At 39.1% G+C, this 17983-nt stretch overlaps 1 protein-coding gene across 9 annotated transcripts in view; it reads left to right on the top strand.

Annotated features, from left to right (window-relative positions):
• Positions 1-17983, top strand: part of plekhg5b (pleckstrin homology domain containing, family G (with RhoGef domain) member 5b) — a 63009-nt gene that overhangs the window by 25085 nt on the left and 19941 nt on the right. For 3 of the 9 annotated variants that reach the window (XM_046869434.1, XM_046869435.1, XM_046869439.1), the window contains exons 4-6: positions 16533-16674; positions 17077-17176; positions 17374-17431. In XM_046869434.1, the coding sequence (XP_046725390.1) occupies positions 16533-16674; positions 17077-17176; positions 17374-17431 (300 nt within the window). Of the gene's footprint in view, positions 1-6594; positions 6747-7544; positions 7645-14509; positions 14609-14759; positions 14811-16532; positions 16675-17076; positions 17177-17373; positions 17432-17983 lie in introns of those variants that run through there. The other 6 variants (XM_046869436.1, XM_046869437.1, XM_046869438.1 and 3 more) reach the window with 6 other exon arrangements.

Raw genomic sequence — 17983 nt, 5'->3', positions numbered from 1 at the left:
GCTCAGAGAGAAGCGAAGGAGGAAAGCGAAAGGGCAGCAGCAGCAGCGATGGCTGATTTTGCTAATCATGATAAACACGATGTTTAGAAAGGTAGCTTGAATCATCGTTGGGAATCATTTTTAAAAATATGCATACTTTCTAAGCCTCAAGAAGGTGGTGGGGGGTGGAGTATGATATTGAGACATCCTTTTGCTGCACTTTCTGTTCTTTTATTTCCTCAGTCTCACATTTTCCACAGAAAGACTATCATATGTATGTGTTTCTGAGGGCATGATGGCAAGATATTAAAAATCGAGAGTCATCGGAGCAAGAAACTAACCAAAGTGGTTCCAAATAACACTAACAATGTGCCTGAGCAAGTCCTGAGCTGCTCGGGATGGTCGGGGGGGGGTGTAAGTGTGGGGGCTGTCAGTCTGCCAGATATTTGCTTCTTTGGAAGCCGGATCAGTCATCTCAAATTGAGTATGTTTTGTCTTCCTGTTTGTGGCTCTTCTGTGTTGGGTCAAACGTAATTGCTTATTTTGTGTATCATTTTGAAGTAAAACAGAAGGTTAGTCAGTATATATAATCCAGGATGTAAGTACTTGACCCTGGCTTTAAAATACCTCAGTTGAGCTTATCTCATCTGCCGTACCCTGAAGCTACATGTGTATCCTGGTGTCAATACTCTCTTCATTGCTGGTTAGTGTAGCTAGTTTTTCTCTCTCGTTCTAACGACCTAACAACTTTTATGTCGTGATCAGAAGAAAGTTTTCTTGCTGTTATCATGACTTCATTTTCTCGTGATCTCGACACGTCAGACATTGTTTCCTCATGATCCGTACTTAATTTTTCTGTGTATTTGGCATAAGATCATGTTCTAAATGCAGCAACATAGATGATCACATTCTCTGTTTAATTTTGACCAGGAACACGCTCAAACTACAGATAAAGTCCATATTTGCTGCAAGAAATTAGTAACTTTATGAGATTTTAAACACCAATGTGTATTGCATAATATACACCAGAAACATTGACACGGTTTGAGATTTTCCCACCATACAATTGCGTCGTGAGAGACAGGTTTTTATGTTGAATTGAAGAAAATGAATTCACGATCATGAGAAAACAAGAAAGAACAAAATTCCGTCTCTATGTAACCAACCGTACGCATTTATAATTTAGCGGAGACGGCATAACGAGTAGAACAGATTTATACGACTTTGTTATAAATTTATTTTCCTTAAAGTAGAATATTTTGACATTATTCACCTTAAATTGTCTAAGAATAAATAAAAAAAAATTAATAAAGTGGTGTGTAAGTATTTGAAATAAAATCGCAAACCGTAAAAAATAATGTTTTGCTTCTATAAATAGTAGTTATCTGGAAGGATCTTGCTTTTCTTGTAAAGATAAGTCTGTTTGCTCGACCTGATTACGGTGTGTGGGCCAATCAATGTTACGCTGCAAGCTATGGGTGAGAGATAAAATTTGGCCTGCAGTTCTTCTTTCCATAAATATACACACACCATTTATCTGTATCCTGTATCTACATTATACACATGATCCACATGATACACACAACTTCCAGCATGTTATCAAACATATAACGGGGAAATTCCCGCCAATTCCTGAGTGATGCGCCTCGTCCGCCTTTTAATGTATTAAAAATTTATCAGGTTGTTTCGACTTCGGCTTTGAAAGAATTAATAGCATGTTCCCGCAGGCTTAGCCAAGTTTTTGAAATTCTTTATATGCTCTCAGAGCAAGGCAAGCTACCGTTAAGGCAGATAAGGAAAAGATTATTTGCTATATTTCCTTGTCCTCTTCCTACAGCTATTCCTTGTTCAACCCCTGTAGGGTGTAAATTAGTACGCATGCCAAACATGCCAATTCCTCCGTGTTGATATTTTGTAGTGACGTTACTAGAGATCATACTTATTTAGTCAGTTTCATATGTTAGTCACAAAGAGGTGACTGTAATGAGAGCTGTGGAATGAGAGCTATTGTAAGATTTGCTTGAAATCTAGGTGTGGCAGCCTGGAAAAGCTCCTTACATGCTCACATTTTGCTATTTTTTTTGCTTGATCTGAAAACTTGGCCTTTCTCAACTGTCTTTATTTGTTTTTTTTTTTTTGTTTTTTTTTTTCTCTCCACTGAAACTGCCACCTCCACATCTACTTTTAGAACCGAAAGATATGGTAAAACCTTTGCCTTCTTTAGTTGTATGAGGAAGTCATGTGTGTCAGAGAAGCATGTGAGAGTGGTGCAGGACGTGTATGAGGACAGTGTGACAGCGGTGAAGTGTGCAGTAAGAATGACGGACTGGTTTGAGGTGCAGGTTGGACTCCATCATGGATATCTGTGAGAGTGAAAGTAAAAAGTTTATGGGACTGTGGCGAGACAGTGGCATAAAGACAGGAGGTGAAGCTGGAGGTAGCAGAGCTGAAGATGTTGAGATTTTAATTGGGAGTGATGGCGATGGACAAGATTAGAAACGAGTTTATTAGAGGGACAGTGCATGTCGGACGTTTTAGAGACAAAGTGAAAGGGGCGCGATTGAGATGGTTTGGACATGTACAGAGGAGGGACATGGGGTATATCAGTAGGAGAATTCTGAGGATGGAGCCACCAGGAAGGAGGAAAAGAGGAAGAACAAGGAGGAGGTTTATGGATGTGGTGAGGGAAGACATGCAGGTAGTTGGGTAGAAAGAGGCGGATGTAGAGGACAGAGTAGTATGTAGATGGATGATCCGCTGTGGTGACACCTTATTGCAGCTGCCGGAAGATGAAGTTGTTATATAAAGTTCTCATTTTGAGTATTACTGACGTAAACGAAAGTTTCAGTCTCACTACTTGATGAGTCATCTCTTTGCCCAGCTGATTTCTCTTCACATGATTACTGGCTGGGTAAGAGTTGCTGGTTCATTGTCTCACTTTTCAACACTAAAACTATGTACAAATTGTTTATGAACACTTCTTTTTGCAGACATTTTTTTCCCTTATTATCATTTTATTAATTCTGACCATCCAAGCCAGCCAAACTTATCTCAAACTCCTGCTCCTGCTGCATCCTAAGGGCAGTGCAGCAAAATCTGAGGAATTTGCTATAAACCCACTTACTCTATTCCAATGGCAAAAAACCTTTGGTTAAAACATAATCATTTGTCATTTTTTTTGCTGTTTTACAGAAATCAGCCATAGTAAAATTTAATGATTTTTCCATACCACCACAAATATTGTAGCATGGTAGTTTTTCTGGCATTCATAGAAGTTCATATGGGGTCTTCACAAAAACGCAGTTTGGTTGGACCCAATTGTACACTATATTGACAAACGTATTGAGACACCTGACCTTTCCTGCCATATGTGGTTCTTCTCCAAACTGTTACCACAACGCTTGGAGGCACCCAATTGCATAGAATGTCTTTGGATGAGGTATAATAACATTTGTTTGTTTACTACATTTACATTTGAAACCCAGTCCTGTTCCAGCAGAGCTCCATGAAGATATGGTTTGGAGAGGAAGGTCTCAACTGGCCTGCTATAGAGCTCTGATCTCAACCCTATTGAACACCTTTGGGATAAATTGGAATGCTGACTGCACCCCAGGCCTCCTCACCTACCCGACTTGACTAACAGCCTTGTGGCTGATGAACATGAATATCTACAAGCACACTCCAAAATCTAGTAAAACATCTTCCCAGAAAAGTGGAGGGATAGGGATAGGGTTAGAGCAAATTGCGACTCAATGTGGAATGGGATACATGACCAAGTGTCCGCAAACTTTTGGGAGTATGGTGTATGTTGCTGTCATTTTAAAAGAATACATGTTCTAAAGGATTCTCTAGTTTTAATCTCTTTTGACTTAAATGGAAAAAAATGTTATTTAGATTCCAAATCTATGGAGAATGGTGGTGATGGTGGACCATGGGTAGTAAAGTTACTTCTAAACCTGACTTTACCCAGTACTCTTTGACTTCCACTGAGTTCCTCCTGTTCCCTAGGTCAGATTGTAAAGTGTCCTTAGCCTTGAAGTTATCCACTAAATATAGACTTGTTTGATTGTGTGACTGGATGCTGGGAGGACCAGGGATTGTTCTGTTCTGTCCCCCCACCGGACCCTCTACCCTAAAGCCATGTAGCCTACCTCATTGGTTATTCGATTTTCTTATTTAGGAAACGGATTGTAGCAGACTTAAGCAAGGCTCAACTCGGATTAGTTTAAATGACAAATGGGCAGAGCATCTGATTGGCAGCAACTCTGATCATCACCCAGACAAATCTACAGTTCCAGAGCCAGGTTTTGCTTCGGCTGTTTTTATCCTAATAAATGCATGTGGATTGGTTTTCGAGAAATGCAGACCAGAGAGGTCATATAATGCATGCAAGCAGACTGGCTCCTGGCATTAAATAGTAAATACTGTAGCAATGAGGAGTAGAGATGATGGTTCCAAGATTTGTTCCTGGATATTAGCCACCCTCTAGAGTTTATTCCAGTCGAAAGTGTCAGGTGGTTGGTCCAGTCAATCATTGGCGCCTTGTATATAAACCTATGAGTACTTATTTATAGTTTGTTTCTGCCTTTTGTGTTGTAATGGATACAGGTAAAGGAAATGGGCCACCCTGAAACGCATTTAAATGTGTTTGCCTTTCTGCCTTGCTTACCCATTCAGATGCTAATATCTGGGCTGACGATGAATTTTCATAAGAAGCTCCTGGACTTGTATAACATTAATGGAGGGGAATCATGTTAAAGATTTATGGCAGATACTCAGTTGTTGATCTATGAGATGAGTGTGATAGATCTGAAAGCTTTGGAACCCTGATCTCTCGGAGCAGAGTGTACAGAAGGTGAGAAAGCTTGGTAGACTAAATCACAGCCGGATCACTCCTTTTGGGCTAAATCTCACCATCACCTCAATCAGCAGGTACTTGAACTGCATTGTGAGTAAAAAAAAAAAAAAGGAAACTGTTTTCCAAACTTCTGGTGCAGAAGCAATTGGATTCGAAATGTTTTCAAATTGTGGATTCTCCATTGTTGTTTAAGGGGCAAAACTCCTATGTGCCAAAAGTGAAAGCAGATGCTTTATTTATTCTTTTGTTCCATATGTGGGTTATTCATGTATGTTGCAACACTACAATCCCTGATTCTAGTTTACTTCTTCATTTATTTGTCTATTAAACAATATTTTCTTCACCAGTTCCCATGAATTTAATGCATACAGTCATTAGGGACAATTTATTTCTCTTCGCTAAGCTGTTTCTTAAACGCGTACCACTGCTGCTATGTGAACATGAACATTACGGGGACCGGGGCGTGTCCTGAAAGTCGCATAGAATATAGATTAACATGGCAGAGGTAGAGTTGCATCTTCCTGGAAAAAGAACATCTGGTTGTATTTTGTTAAAATAAATTTAATTGAATTTACTTTTTTTTTTTTTTTTTACGCAACACAAAGGCCTGTTTGTGAAAGGGCCATGCATTAGAACTCAGAAGGCACTTTTTATTTCAAACTTATGTTTTGCTGTCTGTCTGAACCAAAGAAATAAAAGTAACTAAAAAAAGTAACTGTAATTCTATCTGAATATTGAATTGTATTGCATTAGATTTTTTTCCATCGAATCACATGGTGTTGAATCAAACACTGCATTGCATCAGGGTTGAATACGGATGAATCGTATCGCAATCGGTAGCTGATTCAAATGTATCTTTAATTTAAATGAATCGCACCGGCATCAGTTATGGCGATGCACCTCCGTAACACACAATATCTACCCTCTTCCACACACATTAGCTCACAGACTCTCATGATTGAGTAGTGTCTCAGTGATGGACATCTGCTGTTGTTGGGCCCTTGAGCAAGTCCTTTAACCTCTCAACTTCTCAGAGGTAAAAATGAGACAATTGTAAATTGCTCTGAAAAAAAGAGCTCTGATTATGCTTCCTTCAGCACAAGTATCAGCTCTGCAATTTCCCGACGATATAAAGGAGAAAAGAAACAGAAAACAGTTTTCAAGAAAGAGATCATCCACTCGTGGTGCGTTTCCAGAGATCTTAATAGACAACGCAAACCATGCGATCAAGCATGATTCTTCATGTGTAGAGTGGCTTATTTGGGGATGCATCGTGCCATGCTATGCTTCACCGTGTTTTCTTGAGCGAGCTTTGAATTTGTGAACTTTTTGCTGTTCCAATAAACGAAAGTCTGGTACGATGTGAACAGTTGAACAACTGGGTTAGGCGCTTCTTTGTGTGTGTGTGTGTGTGTGTGTGTTTTTGCACGAGTGTGTTTTTCTTGCTTTTAGCCCCGCAGCTTCTTCTGTTCACATGTATTTATTTATTCTTTGGTGCCAAAGGAAGCTTGTTATTTTTTAGTGGGGTTTTTTTCCCCGCTTGGGTTGCACAATTGCACTGGTGATAATAATCTGCCTTGAGAAACTGCCGTAAACATGAATGTACATAAACACACACACATACACACAACAACAAAAAAACGAGACAAACATGGTTTTCCTTCTTTCTCTCCTGCATAAGCCTCACCCCGTGCCAATCAGATAAGCTTCCATATCTCTAGGCAGAGAAGGCAAATGCACACAACTCACATAATCACACACAGACTCTGAGACCAGGGGACACTTGACCAGGGGACACTGATAGAGAGGAACCCAAACACTGGCTTTACACATGCACACACACAGGATGACGTGCAATCCACAGAGCCTAGACGGAGCCCGAGCACACGTGTTTGTCTGTCTGCCACAGGTAAGCAGCTGCAAGAGCAAAAAAATAAAAAAATATCTTTTTCTTCTATTTTTCTATCATTTGCATGGATAAGTATACTGCGTTTTTTTTTTTTTCATTATTATTATTATTGTTGCTTTAATTGCATTAGCTGATCTAAGAAGTGTGACATTAAAAAGTCTGCCAGATTTGACCTGAAGAAGCTTTTGGCAAATTTTGTGGTAACCGCACATATGTGTAAGCGGAGCAGTTTGAACACGTCGCACCGAATTGGGCAGACGAGCAGGTCTGGGCTGGATGGGGATTTGTAACAGAACTTATTTTCTTCCCAATTCTTTTGCTCTTTTTATTAACAGGAACTAAAATTTGCTTTTATTAATTTTTTTTTTGTGAGATCTCAAGCCTAAGATTTATGCCTGTGATTTTTTTCCTTCCAACATCTGCATTTTTCCCATCTGCTGCCTATATCAACTACCCTAACTGCCGCCAATGTAAATGCCCACACTTACTTTTTCCCCAGCTTGCATTCTAGCAGAAATTTACCTTGGCTCTACGAGTGTTAATATCTTGCTCATTAGAAAGTTGAAAAGTGCTTCAAAAATTTAATTCTGCATGTTTTTGTGTGATGGGGAAGTGAACTGCCATTTCCGTGTAAAGGTTCATGTTTCTTTCTTTTTGTTTATATCTCTCATTTGCGATCTACTTTATTTTTTTTCCTTATCTGGTTCGTATTTCTCTTTCTCCCTCCCTCCTTCTCACTTTCCTTTCTGCCCGTCTTTCCCGCCCTCTATCATTCTCGACTCCATTCCTCCCCTCGAGCTATGGATAGCGATGTTGCGTCACAGTGGGCTGTAAGAGCCCGAGTCAGCGCATCAGGTTCTCAGTTTGTGTTGTTGTGCCGAGTGAGCAAGAACTGCAGGTGAGTCTGCTTTCTATGATCGTGTCTTTTTTTTCTCTTCTCGGGGGACACAGAGACGTGAAACAGCTGTGCTCCTAAATGGACTAAAGGGTCATATCTAATGTCTTGTTTAGAAAACTGTGGTTCTTAGTGCTACTGGGAACTGGACGGCGTTTTCAGGGGATGTGATTGGTTGTGAAACAATGTGTGAGACGATCTTTTAATGGCTAAATATTAGTATATGTTTGTGTTCATATTCATAAGTGTTTTTTGTCCAGGCTCTATCCTGGCCCATGTACAGGTAGTTGTGAGGAAATTGACAAACTTTGCTGGTTTAGGTGGGTGTGTGTGTGCAGTTCTAGATAAGTGTTTGCACTGCATGTTGAAACACACACACACTTGCAGAATGTTTTACGGGAATCCAGGCTACTGTCATCGGCTGCCGATGACGTCATATGATTAGAGCGTAGATCATTCGCTGCCTAAGTTTCCAGGGTGTCTACATCAACAAGTGTTTCTTTTTTTTTTGAGGCACCAATAGTGATGTCTAATATTTTTTTATTATAAATATTTTATGATCAAGGTTTTTTCCTTATGCCATCTCGGAGAGTTTTTTGCTTGCCACAGTCGCCCCCGGCTTGCTCATCATGGACAAACTTACACTCATAAAGAACATCTTGTGCATTCTTTATCACCGCATTATCTGTGTAAAGCTGCTTTGAGACAAAAATCAATAAAAATGAATTGAATTATGCAGTTATATCATAAATTGCCAGAAATGGCTGAAGATGTTTATGTTGAGACTCTGAAGTGTTTTTGATGGAAAAAAAACCTTTATATTTTGTTAAAAAATCTTAGTTTGGAGTCATTCATTTATCTTCAGTATCCATGTTATCTCTTGGGCAAGGTCATGACTTATATAATATATGATTTTATTTATATATATATATATATATATATATATATATATATATATATATATATATATATATATATATATATATATATATATATATATATATATATAAAATCCTGGTCAGGGTCATGGTGGATGAAATTAGTTTACTTGTTTGAGACAGGCTGAGTTAGAGTGCTGGCTGGGGTTCTTCAGTCCTGTTTCTAAGGAGATGTAGTGGTTGGCTTAGTGTTTCATTTGATTGGGCTACAAAAACAACAAATCATTTTGGGTTTACATCTGAATATAGATAGCGAGAGCAAATATAGTTTAGAAAACAAACTGCTCTTCATTTAAATACATTTTATAGTAAATAGACACAAACCCGCCTATTTGTATTAGGGAAAACATTTAAATGTTTACTGTTCCACTGTTCTGCCACACCTACCAGTTTTTGGCTCAGGTGATGAGACCAAGTAGTCTAGTCTAGTAGACTAATCCGATCTATAAACACATTTAAGAGAGTGAATCCAACCCAAAGAAAGTCTCATTCTCTCAAGTAATTCCTGAGTCATGTGATATTGTCGAATATTGGATGGAACGCGAGTCAGTTTTATCTCCATAAGGAAGCAGTGGCTTTAAAGTCGTGTAATTCTGGGAAATCCCAGTGGCATCCTTCATAGGTGTGGCCTAAGCTCATTCAGAAACCTGCACCTTGTGGTCTGTCTCTCTTTCTCTTAAACAGATGCTTTACAGGAAACGAGCGTCAAGGTGCCACCATGGTTATGATATAGTTAGGTTTGATGTCTTAGAAAATGAGTGTTTTCCATGGTGGTATGGAAGGAAGAAACCTTATTGCCTAATTATATACGGCAATATTAAATAATAATAATAATAAAACCTTAATAATAACCTGCAACTGTTCAGGATATCCAACACATTAGGCTAATTTTAAATTTGTTTAATTTTTTTAATTCAGGTCAATTGGATGTAGAAAACTTACACCTTGGACGGTTTCCATGCTTTTTTTCTTTTTTTTTTTCTCGACCAACTAGTAAACAGCCACAAGTCAGTTTTTCCTTGAAGACCAGTGCAAGAGTCCGTGTTCAACACCGTTTTTTGCTTGTCTATGTGAATGAGCTCATTAACATGTTAAACGCTTTCATGTCTCCCCTTAACATTCGCCAAACCGCACCGACCCACAGCTTGCATCTGAAGACTCGTCATTAAAAGGCCTCTGTATTTAGGTTCACGTAATGAGTGAATGCGAAACAAATTGTGGAGAAGAAAGTTAATAGGATGCAGACGTTGCCGCTGCCTTCTTTGTCTTTTTTTTTTTTTTTCTTTCTTTTTTAATAGACCAGACATGAACCTCCTGCCACGCTGCCACCGAGCCCCTAGGATTGTAAAGTAAATGAAATCCTTCTCTGGTTTACTTAAAGATGTATAATTCATGCAGTGAAACCTTTTTGTGAGATTCTGGCGTCATCATAAACTTTTTTTTATTATAATTTTTTTACTTTATGTAGTTCATTTGTTCCCCTTCGAAGCTTCGATACATGAAACGCAATTAAAGAGTAGGAATCGAACATAAAAAGGGACATCAGGGACACCTGACTTTTCCAGGTAAAAGTGGTTCTTACCACTAAGTTGGAGGCACACTGTTGTATAGGACGTCACTGGATAAGGTAGCATAAAATTTTCTCTTTACTTGAAATAGAAGACCCGAACCTGTTCCAGCATGACAATACCCCTGTACACAAAACCAGATCCATGTACGTATAGTTTACACGGATTGGATTGGAAGATCTTGAGTGGACTGCTATAGAGTGCTGAAAACCTCTACAATCCCATACAACCTTGAGATTAATTGGAACGCTGACTGCACCCCAGGCCTCCTCATCCTACATCAGTACCTAACTCTAACACCCTTGTGGTTGATCGAGCACAAATCTCCACAAGCGCACTTTAAAAACGAGTGAAAAATTTTCCCAGAAGAGTGGAGTTTATGTATGAATGTAGACTGAACGTGGAATGGGAAATTCAAGTCAGGAATCTGCAAACTTTTGCCTTTATAGTGTCTATGAAATGGAAATAATTTTGGAAATGCTTTGGTGGAGTGTGAACACTTGATCCTTCAGTGAATACGGTAAATAAAAAAGAAGAAGGAAGAAGGAAAAAAAAACAGCAAATCATGTGCGTTTCAGTGTTGTGCCATAACAGGCTGGCCGTGGTGTTGGCGTGTGGTAGGATTTAGTTTATAATGTTTACATCTTTTGTTTGTGTGGCGTGACGAATCCGTTTTTATCATTAACCGGTGTGATCCGATTCTTAAGTGTTTGGGTGTGTTTTTGTGTGTGTGGGAGAGAGTGTATGAGTATCCAGTCTGCATCACACACGTTTTTTCAGGAAAGCTGACGTTTTTGCTCCAGTGAATCATTTACAGCCGTCTGTCTCGCACACATGCTCCAACTATTCCATGCTTTAGTTAGAAGTCGTCCCAGTTTATAAGCCCAAGGCATTTAAGGGATCATTAAATGTGTACTAGAGTCAGAAATCAGTTCAGGTTTTACAAAAGAAAACCGGAACCAGAATGGTTTCTTTGGAGCTTAATTTCTACTTTTACATTATTTTTGTGTGTGTGTGTGTGTGCGCATGCGTGCATGTGTGTGTGTGTGTGTCAGTTGTGTAGCGTAGTCATTTATAACTGAAAACGCGATATGATTAAAACAATCTTTCTTCGTTTTCCAAACATTTCTTCATGCCTGAATATGGAATCTTTGGAATCTGTGGATTGAGAAGTGGATTGTAGCTAGATTGACGTCTCAGGCTTTGCTTCACAACCTGCATGAGAGGACCTATGTGATATTAGTAGTCGCTAGAGCACAGTATACATTCCACAATACATTTTTTTTATATTGATATTGAAATCTTGAGCATCAGCCAATATTGATACTCATCTCGTATTGTTTGCTTTTCTGCTGAGCTTTACTTTTTTTAAAAAACGAAATCACCTACATTATAAACATCAAATGAGTCCTAACAAAAGGTGAAAAATACAAATCTCTTAATAACGATATATTTCCAGTTCCCAAACTACTTTTTCATTTGCATAACTGTTATATCAGCTGTGTTTTCTTTGACATACTGGACAATCGAGCACTGCTGATTTAGTGTGTATAACGGCAGCACTGGCAACAGTGCCATTGGCTGTAATTCATGTCTTCTGGGTTCCCATGCTTCTAATGTGCTGTCGTTTCTACAGTAACACCTCGTTTGTTGGGACTTATTTGTTTGGTTCTTATTTTTTATAAAAATTGTTTTATTGGTTGAATGATAATTTCTGGAAAGATTCTGCAGTGTCAGCATTGTTTTTTTGCAATAGAGTTTTAGTTAACACACGATGCATGCATTCAAAAATATTAATAATAATATAACAATACTGTTAATATGAGAAAGTCGTCGTCTTCTTTTTTTCGGCTTCTCCCATTAGGGGTCGCCACATCGGATCATCCGTCACCATACACCCCTGTCCGCTACATCTGCCTCTTTCAATCCAAAAGTGACCATAGGAAAAACAAAGATGGAAAAAGAGCATAGGTCAAGTTTTTCGAAAGTAAGATTAGCCGATTGTGCAAGACACGTCTTCAGAGTTGGTACCTGAGATAATGACGATAGAATAAGTACACATTTAATAAAGAGTTTGACTCAATAGAGAATAAATATACAAATATATAGTTGGAGAATTTTCAAGCCTGGTGGGTTTTTTTTGTTTGTTTGTTTTTTGTAACAATTTTCCTCCGTTCGCTAAAATTATTTAAGTATAAACTTTCTGGTTTCTCTGTGATATAAGCTGCGTTCTTTTAGTCTTATCATCCGAAAGACCTAGTGAAGGAACATCTGTATATAGCTGCTATGAGGCAAGTAATTACAGGAATGAACTTCTGTGGAATATATGTATTAATACACATTTGAAATTTGACTTTCCAGCTAGAATTTGCTTGGCATTTCAGAGTGGTGCAGGAGGACTAAAAGACTTCAGGACATGTTAGATACACAGCTGTTCACGTTCATGCCGAAGCTGGTTATATAACAGTAATAATGACGAGGAGTGCTGAACAGGTTGTGAGGATGAGCTTACAGGCCGCATTTGATCCCGCATATTTAATCTGTCGACCAGACCGACGCTTTCATCTGTCTCCGCTTAAATGCATCTGTGCTGTACAACCTGTCCATTTAGATCAAAAGTACAGCATTATCTCTCTCTGCTCCAAGCCAGCAGAGAGTTCAAAGCAAACATTGTGGTGGCAGCTGCTTTTCAGACATGCACGTCATGTAATCGGAGACCTCAGGCTCGGACAGAAAACAGTCCATATGGGCAGCCACGTGGCTCTGATTGAAAGCCGTCCCAGCGGAGGAGCTAACATGACGGATGTGTGTTCACAGCTGTCCGAGTCTTGTCTTTTTATGCACGGAATTTCAGTGACCAAAGAGATGCAACACAGCATGTATGTAATAAAGATGGAGATGTTTCGCCTCTTCTGGAATGCCCCCTCATATGCTAGTTAATGATGGCACTAGTGTTCTATGGGGTTATTACATTTTTTTGCTAGCTAAGAAGCCCATCACCTTATTCATACACACTGCATATCTGTTAACTAACAAGCTCATGTCTTCAGTGAGTCTTTATCTTTTCCTTGGATTTCAGACACTACCATCTTCAAGCCTGGTTACTTCTGAACAAAATTTATAACAAAACAAAATACCTAGTTCCACTCTTTGACATTTAGATCGGTTGCCAATTCCCCGGTATGGCTTTCTGTTGCATTACAGTGTCTCTTCACTGGAGCTAAACGGCCCATACATGTTCCAGCACGGCGAAAACCCTGTGCACTAAGCCTGCACCAGAAAGTTTGGTAGGTTTGGTGTGGAAGACCTGCACATATCCTTGACTGTATATATGTGGTTCTTCACCAAACTCTTACCACAAAATAGGAGGCATACAATTGTATAGAACATCTTCGATTGCTGTAGCATTAAATTTTCTCTTGAACTTGGAGACTCAAACTTGTTCCAGCTCAATAAACATATGTTTTATATGAGTTAGAGTGGAAGATCTTGAGTGGACTGATTTAGAGCTTTGACCTCAACCCTATTAAACACCTTTGGGTTGAATTGGAACCTTAATGGCACCCCGACGTAAACACAGGTCTAGTCAAAGATCTCCACGAACATGGTCCAAAATCTAGTGGAACAGCTTCCAAGAAGAGTGGCGGTTATTATAACAGCAAATGTGTACTATATTTCGAGTCTCATGATCAGGTGTCCATATCGTGTATTTTTAGTAGCGGTTGAAATAATCTGTCATTTGTGAGTAAGAACCATAAATGGAGAGAAGTCAGGAAATAAAAAAAAATCCTACTTCTTTCCCAAGAACAATTTTTAACACAATCATAATTTAATCCGAACGGCCTTGTGTCTTTCTCCCACTCACTTCCTCTCCTCCTCTTATTCAACAGAGTGAGCTGATATTGTGCACCAGTTATCTAAGTCATGTCATCTGCTGTCTGTACAGCCCTATTGAATATCTGTTCTTAAAGCCTGTATTAAAAAGCTTTGACTTCAGTTTGGAATGTGGATGCCTTTGCTCCATTTTTTCCTAATCGTTCATCATTGCCAATGTTTTTGGCTTCTGAAATTGTGGGAGCACAAGTCCACCTTGCAGTTGTGTGCCGCCCCAACCTGTGTACACAGGAAACGAGGATATGAAATACAATTTCAAGCGTTTCTTTATTCAGTTAAGCCGAAGCTGAAAATTCTGCACTTTTAATAAAACCGAATTTTATATCGTCTTGCATGTACTTGCATGAGTTATGGAGACAAGCTGCAACGAGTGCACAGTCAAGCAACTAAACCTTTTATTACAGGTGCTCACACCGCTCTGGACACACCTAGTACTGACATCAAGGCTTTTTTTTTTTTTACTTGGAACCCATTTAAAACAAGTTTGGAACCATGTCTCTTTGGATGTGAAGTCGGGGTTAGAGAAAAGAGTGGAAGATTTAGAGATAATCTTCACCACCGTGTCAGGTGGGTTTGTCTGAGCCAAACTGATGATTAGTTCCTCGGATTAAACCATTTTTGGAAGTCTTTTTTTGTCGAGATCCCTGAGTTGGGTATCAATCAAAGCTTTTTTTTAATAGAGTGTGGCGTCGCAGTGGTGTCTTTGGGGTTTCGGGAGGCGTCTGGTTTGTGTTGGAGTAGACATCTGGGATGGTGTTTACAGCTACTGGTTGGTGGACAAATGATAAATTTATTGTTTGCAAATCCCTGTAGAACATAGAGTTCAGTTGAGTCGTCTTTAAAAAGACAAAATGCCTGCACGCAAAATCTGCAGATTACCTCATAGCTGCTCATTTGCGTGAAGGGTAAGAACATGTGTACAGATGTTTGTGAGAGAAGATCGAATGGGGCATGTCTAGGTGCAGCTGCTTGTCCCTACTAGATATTCAGTAAGGATTTGAGCAGGTTGAGCAATGGTGTGCTGAAGGGTAATTTGAGGAGTGGCAGTCTTGCACTGAAATGCGTACAGTACACTATAGTCTGTGTGCTGAATCCTCTAATACGATTGAAAATGTGTGGTATCGTCAATATGAAAACAAGAATTCTTGAAATTAAACGCATTGACATGCTGTTCATGTTTTTACACGATTTCTCCAGTCAGAAAATGTGAATCATCACACTGTTCAGCCCTCAGGCTTATGTGGTAAATGACAGAAAGAGCGATGCCCAGTGTGTAGTCATGCCAGCTGAGCCGTTCTCAGAGGTATCAGTGTATTATGAATTTCGGGTGCTTCTGTTTTTTTTTTTTGTTTGTTTCTTTTTTTTTTTGCTTTTTTTGCAGGAGGTCAGATCTTGAAGAGGGGATATAAATGGTCAGTTCTGTATAGGAAGCAGGAAGGACTGTAGTAGGAAACTATGGAGAGTTTAAACCTGGGCAAAACCACTCACTGGCAAAAATGCAATGAATTTGCTGTATAAGGCTGCTGACGGTGAACAATCGATAATTGCGATTATGAAAAATTATCAAAATGAATTTTTATGTTTGACTAGATTTTTACGTGATCTGTTCCTACAAAGGATGTAATACTAAGTGAGGCCACTGGTGGCAGCAACGTTGATACTACTGCACTACCGAGCATTGTACACAACACTGCGGTTTTCAAGAACAGTATGTTATTTAAATGTAAAAAAAAAATGTCTGATGTACCTTTTAAGGGTTAAACATGTAAACAGCCCAACTCTATTGCTTTGTGAGTGATAAAAACTAGAGGGTCAACCGATAGTGGATTTTACCGAGAGCTAGGTTGATCGTACTTGCCGATAAATAATTAATCAACTAATAGTTTTTAAAATAGATACTTATAAAAAATAAATGTCATTTCAATGCACTGGGCTTTGTGAAGACATTTAAAGATGGTCATGTTAAGCATGTCTGTTTGGATTTATGTAAAATGGTAAGGCTTTATTGTATTTGTTAAGTTTAGTTAATGAACTGTGAACCAACATGATTTAAGTACAGCATGTCAGAGATTCTCCTCTAGAGGCCGCTCTCGTACAGTATAATGACTGCGGATCTTCTATAGTGCAACTCTTTGCCAATATTTCCAGCAATCAACTGTCCCTCTACTTAAAATTGTACTTTGCCTTGTATTGCCCAGCTAGACTTGAATACCATTGTTTACGTGGGACATCATCAATTTTAGGTAAAATAATGGTCTGCTTCAAAAACCTATCTCTTTAGAAATAGAGTTTTTATTTTCCATTTAAACTTACTTAGTCTAGCTAACCGTCTTACTGTACGGTATTGCGTAACAGCAAAGCGGTCGCTTATTAGGTGTCTAGGCCTTTAAAACCAAGGCCTGGAAAGCACCAACGCTTGTGGCTTGCTAATCTATTTTATTGCACATGTAGAATTTTCTAAAGAAATCTGTGTGTGTTTGTGTGTGTGCAGGTGTGCCATCACCCCGAGTGTCAGGATCTGAACAACAAGAGTCCTCTTCACCTGTGCGAGTCATGCGACTCCCGCTGCCACTTTGACGAGACCCACACCATGCACTTTGACCGTCACCCTCGCTTCGACCTGCAGCCTCAAAGTAGGACTGAGCGCACACACACACACACACACACACACACACACACACACACACACATTTAGAATAATTCAAACAAGCAGCCAGCTGAAATATAGCAGTCTGTAGAGGATGACTATTTGATTACTATAAAGTAAAAATAGCGAGGCAGCGATCTTTTGAAATATTACGTATTTACACAATTTCCAGTAAATATCTGCTCATCTTATGCTGTTTGAATAGAAGTTTAAACGATGCCATGATGATGAGCTCCATCTGTAAGCAGGAAATTAGATTATGCTCAGCAAAGTTCATTCCAACTACGAATGCTCTTCACTGGTACTTAGCAAAACAGCAAATCTGTCTTTGCACACACACACACACACACGCGCGCACACTAAGACAAGCTGGCGTGTGTTTGTACAGGTTCCATCCTGGGCCGGAATGTGTCTACTCGCTCCTGCCCCCCACGCACCAGCCCTCCTTCTGACCTGGATGAGGAGGAGGAAAGCGGCACAGAGAAAGGGTTAGTATGCCATCAATTAGGAGAACATACCGAGACATCCGGGTTACATTCGTCCATCATCTTCCTGGAAATGACTTTCGAATGATTTTAATTGAATGCATTAAAAAGCTTAATAAACTGTTTATACACTCCATTTGTGTTTTATTTATTTATTTTAAATGGTTAGATTGTTTCAAGTGTGTGTTTGTGTGTTGTAGGGAGCGTAAGGTGGGACCGATGAAGATAAGGAAGAAGGCCCGGAGACGTTATACTGATGTAAGTGCCTTGTGTCCTCCTGCTGGGCACTATGGGTATTGCAGGCAATCATTCAATTTCACAATATTTCCAAAGCTTTCACCTGTCTTTCATTCCGTTCTTTTCCATTCATTCCTCTTAATTTCCTTCCTTGCTTTTTACTTCTTATCTTTTTCCTTCTACATTCTGTTGCTTTTCACCTTTTAATTAATTTCTACCTTTCTTTCTTTTCATCATCTTTTCCCTTTTGCCTTCATTTTGCTTTTTGTTTTCTTTCCCTTCTACATTTTTCTGTATACAGTTCTGCCTTTCTCATCCTTCGCTTTCATTTTCTTTGTTTTTACCTTTTTTTCAATTCCTTTGGATTTTTCTAGTCTCTTCCATTTTCTTTTCTCATCCTTTCTTACTGGTATTATTTTTTTCTTTTAATTTGTTTGTAGCTTTTCTTTTTATCTTTTTTATCTATCCATCCTTTCATTCCTTTCTAAATGGAGGGAAAAGGGGTAGCTCAGTGGTTAAGACGTTGGACTTAATTGGTTGAAAGTTCATGAGTTCAAATCCCAGCACCACCAG

Source organism: Silurus meridionalis, chromosome 16 (assembly GCF_014805685.1).
Source record: "Silurus meridionalis isolate SWU-2019-XX chromosome 16, ASM1480568v1, whole genome shotgun sequence".
NCBI lineage: Eukaryota > Metazoa > Chordata > Actinopteri > Siluriformes > Siluridae > Silurus > Silurus meridionalis.
Note: the sequence above shows the minus strand (reverse complement) of the source record. Positions and strands in the feature narration are given on the sequence as shown.